Genomic DNA, 16,951 nt, shown 5'->3' with positions numbered 1-16,951 from the left:
GCTAAAACCTCAGGAGCGATTTCATTATTAACTAGTCGAGGAAGAGTCAAAGGCGTCCAATGAAAGTGCAGGTTATTCTCGTCCTGGCCAATCACGCACCGCCGTGGAGGGGACTTTAATGAAAGATACATTCTGGAGGATGGGGGGGCTAGAGGAGTTTTATTAGTGTGTGGGATTAAAGAGGCACCGTGAGTGAGCGCAAGCGAAACTGACCAGCCGATTTCAACATGCTTTCTGCGGTTTACGTTTTCACATGGAGCTTGTTTGCGTACGCGTTGGCGAGACATTTCCACGCTGGACAAAAGTCGTTTATGGGGAGGTTGCCGAGGGAGTTGAGAAGTGATGAGGAGCGACACACTTGGGAGAAGTTGGAGATGTCGGAACGCGGCGCGGCTGGACTGAATGAGCACTCATGCCCGAGTTTTCCTGGAGTCGAGTCAGCGCTGTTAAACAACACCCACACTGTAAGTCCCTCTTTTTTTTTTTTTTTTTTTTTAAACATCCATAATTATCCACCCGAAAGTGCTTGCACTAGTGCTTAGACCGTTAGCCGAGTCTCTGGAAGAGATTAAAACTCCATAATTTGCTATGTGCTTGATTTTGTTCATCTCTGCATGAAGCACACACTTACAACATCAGGCACACCTGCACAAATTAATGATGTCCAATACAATCCATCAAAATTATGCTTTTACAAAGAAAATAATGCTCAGTTCTGATTGAATTTTTTAGATTCCTTTCAGAGGCCCTCGACATAGGTGAGCTGCAAAGATTTTGAATATTAACGTTAAATATCGACTACAAAGTGAATCCGAGAAAATTTTCCAATTTCATGAGCTATAGATAAACTCGTGAAAGTCCTTCTTGAAGATTAGCCAGAAAGTGAAACATCTCAACACTTGTATGGTAATTGTAAAAACATTTGATATAGTAGACCGACTGCTTTAATAACATTTATGTCATAAAATGCGTCACTCTTTCATCTTAATTGCAGCCTCCTCAGGTGAAACTGGCAGCAGTACCACTGCAACTGGCAAGAGTGTCTGTTGTTGATTACACACGTTCGGTCACCTTGAAGAAGTTTGAAAACGTTGGTAGTTGTTTTCCTCTCCTTCTCTCAGGTCCACTTAGATTCAATTTCCTCACAATGCTCCAACAAGTTTGTTTTGCTACCAAATGTGCATTAAGAAGATGGAATAGTTCATCGCATGAGAAGTGGGGGAAGGCACTCAAAACAATAATGAAGGATTAAGTATTTTATGTACTTGCGTGTCGAACCAAACCACTAACCAAACCACTTATGATTGCTTTTAATCAAAGAAAACTTAAAAAAAAAAACTAAAAAAAACGCTTTTATAGTATGACCCCTCTCAAATAAATTGGCCACAATATTAAAGCAGTGTGTCCACATTTTTACTTTCAAGGGCAACATACAGAAAAGTCAAAGAATTGAAAGGCCTCTGATATTCATACAAGATTTAATTTATTTAATTCATGGATCCATTGTCTCGTGCTTTTCCTCACTGTGACTATCCCGTGGACGAGACGGGTTCATTAAATATCCATGGCATCCCAAAACTAAGTTTACCAATCACATGCGTTAATTCACTTATCATTGACTACACCAGTATTTCCCAACCTTTACTGAGCCAGGGCACATATTTTAAGAATTTTTATAATCTTGCCCCAAAACAAAAATCTCCCTAATAGTATATTAGTATGCTGAAATAATGATGGTCTTGTCTGAATTTACTCACAAAAGTGCTTACTCGGTGTGAAATCTGTGCTTGTTTAGTTGAACAGAAAGAAATTATATGAATGGCAACAGGTGGATATGCACTTAACTTCTGCCATCTTGTGGAAGAGCATTTCATTTTTCTGCTGGTTACTACACGTCACTGGCATAGATGACTGAACTAAAGGATGTTCCTCAGGAAATGTATCATTTTTGGACCAATTAATAAGTGAGGTTGGATAGTGTGTCACACCTGATTCTCTCGCAGCACGGCACAGTGGCTGGAAATGACTGCACACTTGACTTATTACTCCGATCAATGTGTATTCTGTATGACAAGCACCTTCCTGTTTTCTGTCCAAAGACTTTATTACCCTCACTGGGTTAATAAAAACATCTGATAGACCATCTATGTATTACGTGTTTACAGGCATCTTCAAATGTCAATCATCCAAATATTGTCACACGTACAGCAGTTGTTTAATGGTGGTTATTTTTTCCGTATAAATGTTAAATAATTTTACTTTCAAAAGTGCCTGTGGTGTACATAACATTTTATAGTCATGAAAGTTTTGACAGTTTTTCCCGTGGAAAAATTGTTTTGTAATTAGAAGAACCTGAAAGTCAAACCAGTGTCACGGAACGGATTGTGATTGACATTGAGGCTCTTTTAAAACTGATCATTCTTACCTTTGGAAATGTAATACTTATGTTGGTGTGAATTAGATTGCATTTCAGTGCAGGTGTACCTAGCAAGGTGACGGGTGAGCCTATGTAGGTCATTGGTCCAGAGCACACCCATTAGCAGCCAAATAAGGATGGTGCGTGGAGTTTTGACAACACAAACATTCTTGTGGTCTGGTAATTGGAGGCTCTTGGAAGAAAGACCGAGACAAAAAGACAACATGGTGGTATTCATTGTACTTCCAAAACCAACTTAACCGCCTCGGTCTTCAATCATACGGGCCTTCATTATTACTTCCAGCGGCGAGCCAAACACATCGTCTGTGTTGCAAAAGCAAGCGCGAGCTGATTGGCCTTGATGTCCGCAGGATTATTTGGTCCTACGGCTGGTTTGCCTTCCTGTTTGGGTGTGTGTGTGTGTGTTCTATTACCAACGTGGCTGTTCATGGGTGCACACAGCCACATTCCCACAAGCTCGTGTGAGTATTTTCATACCGTGATTGTCATGGTGTTTCTCTAAGAAAAGTATACAGCCCTATGACATCAGCAATTGTAAACAGCAAAAACCAAAGAAAATATTCCTTCCTGCGCGACACCGATATACAGCATTTACTCGTAGTGTGACTGTGTTAGAGTCCAGTTCTTTTAGAAGTTTTGTAATTTATTCATCTCACTTAATCAAATAGAAATAATTGATGCAATGAATAATGGTTTTCCATTTAAACATATTTAGATTGTATGTACTGTATTTTATGTATTTTTTTGAAGATAAATTTAAATAAAGTGTATTTTCCATCTGATTATTGTTTATTTTCCATCACAGTACACAAACAGATTAGTGTTCCTTTTTAATAAAGTGAAATCAAGGGAAAATGATTGAAGCTAATTTGATTTGTGCAACCTGACTCCTAAATAATTATATTGGATCTTTGGTCAACTCACTTGATCCTAGTTTTAGCCGTTCATGCTTGAGGCTCCAGAGCGAGCTATGTCTGCTACTTGAGGGCTGGCGACGTCAGGGATACCTGGGCTTGAGGAAAAATTCCCTATTTTCCCTCCGCTGTAGGAATGAGTGCACACAGTCTCCGGTTGTGTTTTTCACTGTGGGTCCCCTTTCTTTAAATGCAATATAACAGGCACACAGTAACACTTATGCTAGCTATACATCAGAAGACTGAGACGATTTGGAAAATTCTCTTGGAAAACATCATCTCACCTGCTCCCATTTAAAGACAAACGATAGAAGTTTCAGCCTATGGTCTCAGACTTGGATTTTACCAAGACTGAATTTTTCAGGGTCACGATTAACAATACTACAACTAGATTCTTAAGGGATTCCCCCCCCCCCCTCCCCAGTGTAAAATGTTCCCATCATGCACTTGGTAGAAACCTACAAAATGGAGAAGCAGAAACTTTGGGCTGCAGCTGCCCAATGTATGGAGCAGTTTGTGCCGAAAAAAACTAAAAACACCAACAAGAAGCGAGGACGCTGCAGAATGTGGGCACGGCTCTGGTTAACGTTCCCATTTCCGCTTTTGTTACAGCTCATCTTATTGGTTGTTGGCTGTGTCACGTTACCACCAAGACTGAAAGACTTGCAATAATATCAAACACGTTTCATATTGCTGCAAGGCCAAGACTAGGAAAAGACGTTGCACTAAATACAGAAAGCCTAGCTAAGATAACATTTATTAGTCCTACAATGGGGAATTTTGATTGTTTCAGTAGTAAAATAGAGTACCATACCGGTACAGTAATTAGAAATGCAAACACTATCCTGAACCATTTGAAATTTTATCGGTTGGTTGTTAAATCATTTCACCCTGACAGTGTTTGCTTTGTGTGGGTTTCATTAAAAAGACTTTGGCTGTTTTATTAACTAGCTTTTTTTTTTCTTTTTGTTGTTGCCTCCTCTTCTCACTCCAAGCCTGCCGACTATCCCCTCTGGCTGAAAAATGTTGGGGGGGGGAAATGTGGAGAGGTGAAGCTGGGTAGCAGCCAGCTGTTGGAGCAGCAAGAAAAGCAGTAGAATTGAGGGAGAGAGAGAGAGTGTATAGCCAAGTCCTTCTTTTGTTGAATTTATATGATAGTCTTACGTGCGATAAATGTCATGTCACATGGCAACGTGCATGAAGGTGGGCCATCCTTTGGAATAAGTGTTAAACACCACAAAAAGCCAAAGGAAAAGCAAAAACATGCTCAGAGTTAATCCTTTGATGCAGTAAATGAAAATCTTGTGAGATTTGCTTTCTCCTCCAGAGCTTTGTGCAATTTTGTTTGTAATTGGGAGCTCTACTGTGAAAACGTTTGCACAATACAGCACTTTCCCTTAAGGCTTTTACAACAAAGAGAATTCAAACGGGGAGTATATGAGAACACAAATTTGATTATTCTTTTTGATTATTTGGAATTGATTATTAAGTGTCTTGAGGCAAAATGGAGGGCAATTGATTCCAAATAGCGGTATGCTGTTTAAAGAACAATTCGACATCAACTGTGGGATATTGTCGTTATTGCATTCCTTAACTTGATGTTTAGTGACTAATAGAAGACAGCATTTTGGTAAGTCTGAGCAGATTTCAGCACATTATATGAATATAATTTAATGGGTCATGTTGTGATGGTATGTTTGTTTATTTTTATTATACGCCAGATGTTTCATTCGATAGCTGATGTTAAATAGAAACAGAAATAATTCAAATTCAGGTGGATGAGTTCAATGAAACATGCTATTGAGTCATATTATCATTGACGACTAAATTTGCCTGTTTCTACTCATTTATTTTGTTTTAAATTAACGTAAATTGAATTTGTTTCAACCTTTGAGGATGAAACCACACCACTTCCCGCTTTGCAGTGTACTTTGAATGGAATGATTTACTATTGAAGTTCATGCAGGAAGTTTGTGTGATTGCACCCCGTCCTGTCTTTGTGTGATGTGGTCCAACTTGGTGTGTTGGATCAGAGGCCAGTGTTTGACCTCCCCTTCTGATGTTTTACGTGCGTAAACATTGGCAGAGCGCAAAGGTCAACGCTCGGACGGAGAGGGAACAAGTAGCTCATTGTGTCAGCATCCGACCTCTGTAGGACGACTTCATCGCTGCCAAGTAGTCACTGTGTTATGTGTGTGGGTACGGGCATTTTTGTGCATGTACAGCACCGCCAGTGAAATGGTAGGATTCAAGTTCCTTTGCAAGCACATCTCGTATGGATCTCTATTGTTTTGGCCTTCGTGAAATGGAGCTGGTCAAGTGGGCATTGGAGCATGGAGACTTCCAGCTGAGCCAACTTGTAAAAGTGCTTGCTGGGTCAACGTAAAACAGGTGTGAAAGCATCTGCCAGGAACATTGGTGAAGAAGCAAAGACGAGAAGTGTACGGCTGCGACTCTGAAAGTAGTTTATATTTTGAGCTCTCTTGGAAAATCTGTTAAAAAAAAAAAAAAATTATATATATATGGACTTTAGGAAGCAATGGTTCTGCTGTTGATAGATGTGTGCCCAACACATACTGCAGTCCCCAATTTTTTTTTTAACTGAAATACATTAAAAAAAAAAAAAAAAATTGTGTTAGAAGGATTAAAGGGTTTACTACAAGCCATAAAAAGCAAAACCTAAAACAAATGTTTGCTACTACTGTTCAGAAAGTCGTACTGTTCCTCAACTAACTGATTTCTAAAGCATTATATTTTGGCGTTATCTTAATCAGCTACATTTTGGGGACATTTCTTTCTATTCAACACCAAGCCATAACAAAAAACAAAACCAAAAAAAAATGACTATATTTTTTTGGTCCAAGAAAGCCTTGGTCCAAACATATCGTAATTCCCTAATGGACTTACTTGGGAGGGAAAATAGTCCTTCAGAATTCATTTGCATGAATGATGATGTGTGAAATGGGCCACGTGCAGTGCCTGAAACGCCGGCTAATTCGGATGACACCAAAGAGGATCTCTGATAAACATTAGAAAATGGATGGCTAATCAGTATTCTAAACACCAATGGCGAAGTTTTTTTTAAGAGCTCTCTTTTATCTCAATATAGTGACTTGTTTGACAATGAGAATTTACAGCCACACTGTTTTTCGGTTAGACAATGCGATGATTTACAAAGCAAAAAGCCATTTCAGCATTTTTGCGAGTGGTAAAAAAAAGTTTTTCTCATGGGACTGTCCTTTATTACCTTTCTATTATTACATTACTTGTATGTTTAGATGTCAATTTACAAAGTGTGTCAAAAATTGCAGGACTGGTGTCACAAAAGATATGTTTCTGACTCACCGTTAAATTTGGCCAGCAATTGTATAAATGTGCTTCTTTGTTTTGTTTTTTTACCCTTTGTTTGACTAACCGATTGATAGTGTTCCGGCATTACGACACATTCTAACTTAGGATGGTCGGATATATTAAATTTGCCAGCATTGATGCCTTGTGTCTGTGATTTGTAGAAGTGCAGTTGTGGTACATGCGATGCTTTATCTTAAGTCGAACTAGAGGTCCCGTCCCATCCCACTTCCACAGAAAAAATCATGTACCGTCCCATCACCAAACCATAATAAAAAAATAAAAAAATCCTGTCCCGTCCTGGTGAAAACAACTCCATCCCGTCCTGCTCCTTTTCAGAATGGCCCTCACCCATACCACTCCCATTTTGGAGGTCAGCTACATTCAAAAAACAAACAAACAGTGTGTCTCCAAATCTTCCTCTTGGACTCTCCGAGCTTACTGGATAATTCTGCTCCCGTGAACTTTATATGCTGTACCATCCCAACCCCATGATTAAAGGTGGAAAAATTCAATTTTGCCTTGACCGTTTTTTCGAATTGAATTTATTTAGTAAGTTATTCGATTATTCGTTGCAGCCCTATCCACAGTGCCATTGACAACACATAGTTTATTGATTATTAGCGTTTTGTGAATTTTGTATGGCCCTGATTTGTTACCATTGAAAGGGGATTTCAGTCAAATAATGAATGCAACTGTGAATGTGTGATGTATTAAGACCGATGGAAAGTAACAACCACACACGCAGTTCCCGACTACCTTAGAAACATTGTTTCCTCCCTTCAAAAGAAGGCAGAGGGCAACGTCTTAGTGCTTTAAAAAAAAAAAAAACATGGCTTGTTGCCACACTTGTTGCTTGAATCCCCAAACACTTGAAGGCAACTTTGGATGAGTTAACCGGGACGTCGTCTGCTGCCAAGATGGTCATTAGCCTGTATATTATGCAACAAGGTGCTTTGAATTCAGAGAACTATAAATCCTCTTCGAACAAATGTCTGAATTGTAAACATTTACATTCGCTCTAAAGAGCATAACAGTAATTGGTGCAGCCTGCTGCGGAGCATGTGAGTGCGTCTGTGTTCCCGCTGTGCTTGGGACATAACCAATTGTCTCCTTGTCTGGCTGCAGCTTTGTCATTTTGCTGAATGTAGGTCGCACGCACGCTTGCACATACACGCGCACACTAACACAAACGCCAAATTACTTTGTACAGCCGGGACCGTTCTCTCTGGGCAGTCATGGAAAGTGCACACATGTTCTTACACGTACATGAAATGTTTGACCTTTCTTTACTTTTTTCTTTTTGTCCTGCAGTTCAACTTTAAAGTGAGGACCATGGGCTCCCTGTCACTTGCTTGGGTGGGAAATGAATCAGGGGTGAGTCTGATTACATGACAATAGTCAGTTTATAAAATGTACACATTGTGGAACCTTCAGTGTTGAACACAATCTATTACAATTGACTTAAAATTGTGTTACCGGTTTCATTGCCATCACTCTGCCTGTCCACACCATTTACAATTCATCATTCCCCCATATTTTGCTTGGTTAAATGTTGAGATTTCACTGATGTCACAAGATTTTCTCCCCTGCCAGGTGATTCTGGTATTGACCACATTCCAGGTGCCTTTGTTCATGATGCGATTTGGCCAGTCCAACCTCTACAGGAGGTGAGCACTATACTACATAGGGACATGCCGGAACATTTTTTTTTTTAATTCTAATTTGCCATGAGTGAATTAATTAAATGCAACTTTGTGTCTGTGTCAGTGAAGACTACGGGAAGACGTTCACTGATGTGACCCACCTGATCAATCACACCTTCATCCAGACGGAGTTTGGCATTGCTGTCAGTCCAGATCACTCCGGCAAGGTGCTTCTCCTAAAAAGTTATTATTTTTTGTATTTCGAAGGAGCCGAATATCACATGCAATCTGGGTTGAATTGGAAACTTTGTCAGGTACACCTTCACAATGTGATACAATTGAAAGCAAGAATTCTATTAAAAAATCAGCTTTTACATTGATAACATTTCTAAATTTTGATAAGGTATCAGATACTAATAAAAAAAAAAGTTGTTTTTGTTATTGTGGTTGCAATTTGCTGACACCTCTTTAAAAATGTTCCTAAACGATTATCTTTGTATGTATAAGTATGGCTTCAACTCACGTGTCCCCAAACACGATAAGTGGTAGTAGATTGATGGAACTAACTATAGCCTGCAAATGAACCACCAAGTTGGATAATATACTCTCGTTGTATGTTTTATGTAAATTAATGGTTTATGTATATGTTTGGATTTACATGAACTAATTCAAATATGTCAAATTTGTATTTACTTTCAGAAAAAAACAAAATTAAATTACAATACACACATTGCTTCACATTTTCTTCCAGGTGATCCTGACGACTGATGTGTCCGGAATTGGAGGATTTCGACTCTTTCGCTCGCGGACCTTCGGCCAGACCTTTGAGACATCAGAACTACCATTTGAGCCATTAATTCAGATGCTGTACAACCCTGGCGACTGCAACATACTTCTGACTCTCAGCATCAGGGTAGCAGCAATCGCATCTTTGGTTAAATTGGAGCATGAGTGTTCACTTGGGTCAATGCATTTAATTTCAAAGACAATTATAAATAACACATGCTTAAGTAGATACAACGGAATAGTCATAAGATGTCAATTACATAATCTATTTCTACTCCCGCCAGTTGGATATGTGGCTGTCAGAGGATTTTGGCGCCACCTGGCGGAAGATTCATGACAGTGTTTGTCTTGTCAGATGGTGAGAATTGTTTTACAAATTGTCACTTTTACCCATATTAGGTATAAGCAAAGATGGGCACTTTAGCCTATTTTGTAGGTCCTTCCCCAATCCTTCTTCTTTGACCTGGGTATCCTTCTGTCATCATACCCCCGTCCTGAGTCATAAAAATAATCATCCCCCGACCCCATCCGTTCATCGTCCTGTTAAATGTTTACAAAACAAAATTGTTATCCACCTTTTTCCTCGTCAGTGAAATGGGCATCCTATGGCATAATCCATGGTTTTACACAGAGATGGGCACTTTACCCTTTTTTGCAGGTCCGTCCTCCATCCCCGACCTGGGTAGCCTTCGGACCTCGTCCCTCCGTCTTTTTTCATAAAAATAATCATCAATCAAAAAATAACGACCTTGTCCGTCGTCGTCCTTTTAAAGCGCTTCCGTCCGTACATTCCGTACAAGAACACAACAAAACACGTCAGCCAGTACTTGACCCGGTTAAGGATGATTACAGGGACGGACGAAAACCCACTTCCGTCCTTGTTTATTCCGTCCTAAAAAAAAAAAAAAAAAAAGAATCTCGTCCTCCGTCCTCAAAATGGGTGTCCATCCAGGAAGGAACAGAATGCCCATCGTTGTGTATTAGGTACACAAAAAAAAGCTAATCACGTCAGTATATGAGCTGTATAAACAATTCTTTGGAATTCAATTCATCAGAATATAGTTAATCATACACACAAGTGCGCAACAATATCGGACATGCTAAATTTAACCTCTCTGATAATGTTAACGAAAACTGACAATTATTGTACTTTGCTTCCCTTGCAAGGCAGATTGTTTTGTATTGCGCTCACTAAATGTTACAAATGTACCTAATGTAGTGTCTGGTGAGACCATGGACAAATAAGACATTTGAGTTGTGTTTTCTATTTTACATTTGTCAGTTTTATTACGAATGATTAAACATAGCGGCAGTCTTGTTTAAGTTGGTTTCCTCAAGACATTCTTGCATGTTTGTTTGTGTTTCTTGTCCCGTGTTGTTATTCCAGCTGCACACAATTTGCAGCGCTTGCCCAACTATGGTTGCGTTTGTGCACCCGATTTAACATGAGGTTGTGGTGTCAACCTGCGGTTGTATTCGCTGCATTGTGGGAGCATTGCGATTGCACTTGTCTGACCGCAGCTGTCATTTTGGCCCCTAAATAGTGTGCCAACGGAGGGAACAGAGGCTTCTGTTAGAATGCGCCATGAGTCAGCAACAGTTTTTGCAATTTCTAGATATTATCCAGCCCACTCTCCAAGAAAACATTGGTTCCCTTTACCCCGCTTATACTTTGGAAGCACTTGGACAACAGCCTGGAGTGCTTATTTGCCTTAAAGAAACCACAAATATCGTCTCCCTCATTTGAACGTAGACAACTGCCAAATGTTGACAAACCAAAGTTACCCCGGTTCACTCTGTTCACACTGTTCCTTCTTCTCTTTTACAGGGGTGCTAAGAATAGCATTTACTTCACGACAAACTACAACGGATCGTGCAGTAAGTGTTGCAGTTATATGTGCACACAGAGATGCAGTAAAGCTTCATAAGCCCGCCTTGTATCTGCCAGATGACAAAGGAATGTTGGAGTTAAAGAAAACGGTAGACTACGGCAAAAGCTTCCAGACGATCGCAACTAGAGTTTACTCATTCGTACTGGGGGGGCGCTTTGTTTTTGCCTCCATCATGACTGGAGAGGTGAGCATCTGCCGCTTTGTCACCAGTGTCACAAGTTCTTGTCTTAACTGACAATATAGTTACATTGATTTGTTTGTTTATTTATATCATTCATGCATGTTTTTTTTTTTCTTTTTAAATCAGGACACAGAGCGCATGATCCACGTTTCGGTGAATGGAGGAGAAGTATGGAACATAGCTCAGCTCCCTGCAGTCAACCACGAGCAGTTTTATTCAATCCTGACAGCCAATGAAAACATGATATTCATGCACGTGGATGACCCAGAAGGTCAGAAAGTTGCCCATAAATAATTGTGATCAAATAACTACTTTGTAGTTGCTATGGCAGGGCAACAGTGAGGATAATTTCAACATAGTATAGTATCCAAATGTTGTATTTGTTGTTGTGTCGCCCAGACTCGGGGATTGGAACAATCTATGTGTCTGATGACAGAGGAACGGTGTTCTCCAAGTCTCTGGAGCGCCATCTCTACACCACCACAGGAAGTGACACTGACTTCACCACCATTACGTCGCTCAGGGGTGTTTACATGACCAGCGTACTCACAGAGGGTAAGCCAGCACACGTAATTACATTGTGGGAGTGCTTGGGGAACAGCCTTGCACAGGGTCCATAAAACATGCAAAGTTTATGAGCACTTTCTAGCCCTCCTAAAATGGAAATATTTTTCCAAACAAACATTGAAGATTGCCTTTTTTTTTTTTTTTTTTTTTTTAATGCCACCAACAAAATTATTTGTATGATTAATTGTGTAAAAGTTTCCTTTTCAAAAATGTTGGGTTTTTTTTTTTCAATTTGCGGGCTGCCCAAGTGAATGCCAAAGAAACAGGGAGTGCTTCTATAACCTTTGGCCATTTTGGTCGCTCAGTATCCTGATGACGGTAATTTGCTGAAAAGGCATAGTAATTATTAATATGACACATATTAGAGTACAGACTTCTTCCATTGCTGAAAATCATACACGTATGACTAACCCCTGAAAAATGAGTATCAAGCATAGTAGTTGTGTAGGTGGCAGTAATGCTGTTCACAAAGAGGTTGCCAGCTCTCACACATGGTAACTCTTTCCACTGCTGCATCTGTTGTGTCACTGCCCCACTTAGCCATGCAAGCAGACTCTTAACGAGAGGGTAAATTTGATCATGACAGAATTTAATTGGACCCTGCCCTACTCCCCTAACAATTGAAATTGTAGTCATTTTTGTGTAATGCCGCTAATTAACAAGCTAAGCAATCATGCCATTCAAAACCTCACAATTGCATTTTTTTTTTAAAGTGTTGGATGTTTTTGGTATTTTTAAGCAACTTTGAATTTGTTGTCATTAATATACTTAAACATGCATAACAACTTTTGTCTATGTAGATGGAACAGTGGAGACCATGATCACCTTTGACCAAGGAGCGCGATGGCAGACCCTGCGTCGACCACAAAACAGCCATTGTGACACTGAGACCTCCACTAACAGGCCAAACAGAGTGAGACAGCCACTAAATGATCCAAGCGTAGCGCTTAAAAACGCACACATACAACACACAACTAGTCCACTTGCACTTGTGTCTTTACAGTGCAGACTTCACATCCACGCCACTTACAGCACGGCCATGAAGATGAACGTCCCCATGTTGCCACTCTCGCAGCCAAGTGCAGTGGGCCTTATTCTTGCTCACGGTATTAAACGCACAGAGAACGGTTGGAATGATATTTCTCTCTTCCCCGTAACATGTTCCTTCCTTCAGGCAGCGTGGGGGACGCCGAGTCGGCCGTGACGCCTGACGTTTACGTATCTGACGATGGTGGCTACTCGTGGTTGCTGTCCCTTACTGGTCCTCATCACTATGCCATACTGGACTCAGGGGCTCTTCTCGTGGCTGTGGAGCACACCGATTTCCCTGTCAATCAAATCAAGTGAGGAGAGGTGCTGCGCACTTGTAGTCATTTGCAGCACTTATCACTTATGCTTTGTCTCCATTCAATGCAGGTTTTCCACGGATGAAGGACGGTGCTGGCGCACCTACAACTTTACCACTGACCGCTTCCACTTCAGCGGAATGGACAGCGAGCCGGGCTCCCGCTCCTTGAACGTCAGCCTGTGGGGCTACAGAAACGACTTTACCAAATGGGTGGTGATCACCATTGACTTCAGGAATCTCCTCACCCGAGATTGTGAGCGATGACGTGAGAAGGTAGTTGTTTGGCCAAGACTGTTTATTATACATTGCACGTGTACATGCAGGTAATGACGAGGACTACGTGCCGTGGTTGGCTCACTCTGCTGACCCTGAAAGCTCCAATGACGGCTGTGTGTTAGGCTACAAGGAGAGCTTCCTACGCTTGAGGAAAGACTCTGCCTGCTGGAACGGGAGGCAGTTCAGTGGCAGCCAGCGGCTGTCTCCTTGTGCTTGTACACTGGATGATTATCAATGGTACTGCATGTCGACAACTATGGACAAAGTTTTTTATTTTTTTAGCCCAAGTTTGGGTGCCCGTTATCACTCTAAAAATGTCACGTAAATTCCAGGGTATAGTCTTCATCTCTCATCACTCCTTATTGACCCTGGTAGTGTTATTCCCGCACTTGTTCGCTTTTGTCGATGCTGGATAGAACGATTCCTTATGGCACACTTTAATGTGCTGCTGCACAGTTGGGAATCACTGCTTTCGAGCACATTTGACTCTGCTTTGTCCCATAGTGACTTTGGATACTTCCGCCCTGAGAACAGCTCGGAGTGTGTGGAGCAGGAGGAGATGAAGAGCCATCCTCTAGAGTTTTGTCTCAATGGAACCACGGAAGAGCTGCAGACCAGTGGGTGAGCATCTCTTGCCGTTTTTTTTTTTTTTTTTCAAAACAAAACAAAAAAGCAACAGCATCATGAAACTTAGTTCTCGTTGCAAAACGATAGTTGTCTCTACAATAAGGACAATAGCAGACCTTCACATAAAGTATCCATCGGGCTCAGTTGTGTTTTACTTTTAATTTTATATTCTTGTCCTCCATTGAAGTTACCGGAAAATTCCAGGGGACTTGTGTGCTGGTGGTTTCCAGCCTGTCAGAAAAGAGACTGACCTGAGGAGGAGGTGCACTAGTGATGCTCTTCATCCATTTTCTCTGGTTGGTGCCACTCATTTGATATAGTTTGATTCTTGTACCAGTATAAGAACGTAATTCAACTATCGTATTCATTATATATTTTAAGAACATATGTATATATATATATATATATATATATATATATATGTGTGTTTTCATTGTCATTATTCAAAAAATACTGTACATATTAGCATAAAAGTAAAAGCCCCTGGTGATTAATAGAGGAAATGCAGTATATTTTCTTAAGTCTTGAGTGTTTTAAGTGCCATTAAAAGTTTAGTCTTCACATTTTGTTCCTGCCTTTCTGTCAGACTGAAAGCAGCTCATCAAATGCCGCAATCATAGCCGTGGTTGTCATAGCCATGCTGCTGATAAGCGCTGTTGTGGGCGTCTGGGTGGTCAAGAAATACGTCTGTGGTGGACGGTCAGTCAGCTACATTTCTGCTACAGGCCTTGAAACCATATTTTCCCGCATCTCGAAAATGTGCTGATGTCTTTGTCAGGTTCCTTGTGCACCGCTACTCTGTCATGAGGGAACACGCTGAAGCGAACAAAATAGAAGGAGTTGATGACGTTGACGCCCAGTATATGGAAACGGGATCACATGTAGCACAGTACAATGAGGATTCAGATCAGGTATCTCAGACAATGTGAAATGTCCCCTCTTTTTTTTCCAAAGTGTTTTCTGCAGTTTGTTTATTGTCCCTCACAGGACCTCTTGGTATAAGTTGGACATTTTGACCCCCTCCGACCTTCACTGATGCCTGCTTGTCCCACATGCTGATTAACATCTACTTCTCAATTTTCGCTGGCCCCTGGTGACCGGAGGACGCAACAGCAGCGGGCTGAATTACCACATGGTTGAGGTTTCAACACAGACAAGACTATAGCGACAAACGAATGGAATGTGGAGGGGTATGGGGCGAAAACTCAGCACAGAACAAAAGAGAGGTTCTGAAGTTCCAGTAGAGCTTTTATTGTTTCTGTCAGGATGTCAGAGTGTCAAATTTTGCTCTGAGAGACAGCATTTGACATTTGACAATGCACTGCGGACAAATTTGAGATGTTTCCACTTACAGTGTTATGGAACAATCAAGTAATAGAATACAGCTACTGAAAAAGAAATCCTAAATATAATTATGGTACTTTACTTTTTTCCATTTTCAAAATATTTTGTATTCTGTACATTTAAAACTTGGCCATTAATATACAGTCATAACGGTAGATGTTTCACCTCAATTGGGCTGCGGTATGTTGTTTTTTATATTCACAGCTAAGCTGTTTTAAACTTTTTTTCTTTTTAAACAATTTTTTTTCCCCCCGAAACAAGCACTTTTGATTTGAATAACATCTGTGAGCAGTCACATTTAAATGTCCTCTCCAAATGAGTCATGATTTTTCACTGTTGACAGTTTTTTAAAGCTTTGGAAACATTGGGGGGCGCACTTTACATGTCAACCTTTTAGTGCATGCTGTTTGCTTGCATTAAATGAAGCTAAAACTACTACATGTATATTTCTTTCCACAAAACACCTGAAATGTAGGCTTACGGAGTAAGATAACATTTTATTAGTCCAGTATTATGCCTAACAAATATTTTGTTTAGTTTACTCTTACTCTCCAACATTGGTGTGTGACATATGAGAACCATGCAATCCTGATACTGATGAAATGCATCAATTATATTTTATATATTGTTGGCCAAGTATAAAGTTTGGAATAAATGCTCAAATGATCTACAATCGTTTGAAGGGGGTGGGGAGGTTTGGGGGGGCTGCGAAACATCACAACGTTACAGATATTTTTCGATCCCCATTTTGTGCAGTGAAAACAAAAGACTTGAATTATTGCCAAAGCACTTTTATTGTCATGTTTTCTAATTGTAGAGACAAATCCAGCATAGCCTAGCAATTAACAAACATGAGGGCAATACTAACTCAGTTTACTTGAAAAATCTTTTTAAAATAGAATACACCAATTTAGTGTTATACTGTATATATTTTTTTTATATTTCCCCACACCAGTTAACATGTCATGATGTTAAGGTGGATGCAGGTACAAAAAATAAGCAAGTCTCAACTGTTTTGTTATTATACGTACACCTCTTCATTCATGATATATATTTTTTAATATGTGCATCTTATAATAAGAGCTGAAACCTAACATGCAGCCAAGGCTTGTCTCCTTTTGCAGAGGTGATTAATATCCCAGCAGATAAGCTATATGCTGTAGAGTTGGCCTAATAGACAGGCATATTCTCAAGGACTGTTTGTCAGGTGTGAGAGCAGCTACACATGCTTGATGTCTCCATATACTCAACAGTTATTTACTGGAGTTCATGATAAATATTTTTGCACTGTATCTACACATCTGTGAAAAAATGCATTCTTGCCACATACATATATGGTACCTTGCTCCGATTGTTTTTGTATGTTTGAGTTGAGACTGTCATGTTTTCTTGACATTGCAGTGATAAGAACAGTGAGGAAGAGTATTTGAATTAAAGGGTTCTCATAGTACAGATTGATTCACATTTGTATGTCTTTTTAATGAAATCATTGAATTAAATGTCTCTTTCAAATACATTAATTTGTGCTCTGACTTTGTTTGATCTTAACTTTATTTTCAAAGCACTTTAAAACAGCCATCGCTTC

The 16,951-nt window shown here is 40.1% G+C and overlaps 1 protein-coding gene across 1 annotated transcript; it reads left to right on the top strand.

Moving 5' to 3' along the window:
• The first annotated feature begins 101 nt into the window (after positions 1-101).
• LOC147142331 (sortilin-like) lies at positions 102-16,882 on the top strand. Its single transcript, XM_086041442.1, has 20 exons — positions 102-464; positions 8,014-8,076; positions 8,296-8,369; positions 8,470-8,572; positions 9,097-9,258; positions 9,416-9,489; positions 10,960-11,009; positions 11,080-11,207; positions 11,331-11,475; positions 11,604-11,759; positions 12,572-12,684; positions 12,775-12,877; positions 12,946-13,114; positions 13,188-13,372; positions 13,443-13,632; positions 13,900-14,016; positions 14,210-14,318; positions 14,609-14,721; positions 14,801-14,933; positions 15,010-16,882. Exons 1-20 carry the CDS (start codon positions 228-230, stop codon positions 15,022-15,024), a joined length of 2,439 nt encoding a protein of 812 aa, XP_085897568.1. The 5' UTR covers positions 102-227; the 3' UTR covers positions 15,025-16,882.
• Positions 16,883-16,951: the final 69 nt, after the last annotated feature.

This window comes from Filicampus tigris, chromosome 9 (genome assembly GCF_054856515.1).
Source record: "Filicampus tigris isolate MCC_2025a chromosome 9, RoL_Ftig_1.0, whole genome shotgun sequence".
NCBI classification, from domain to species: Eukaryota; Metazoa; Chordata; class Actinopteri; order Syngnathiformes; family Syngnathidae; genus Filicampus; species Filicampus tigris.
This window is presented reverse-complemented; position numbering and strand designations above follow the sequence as displayed.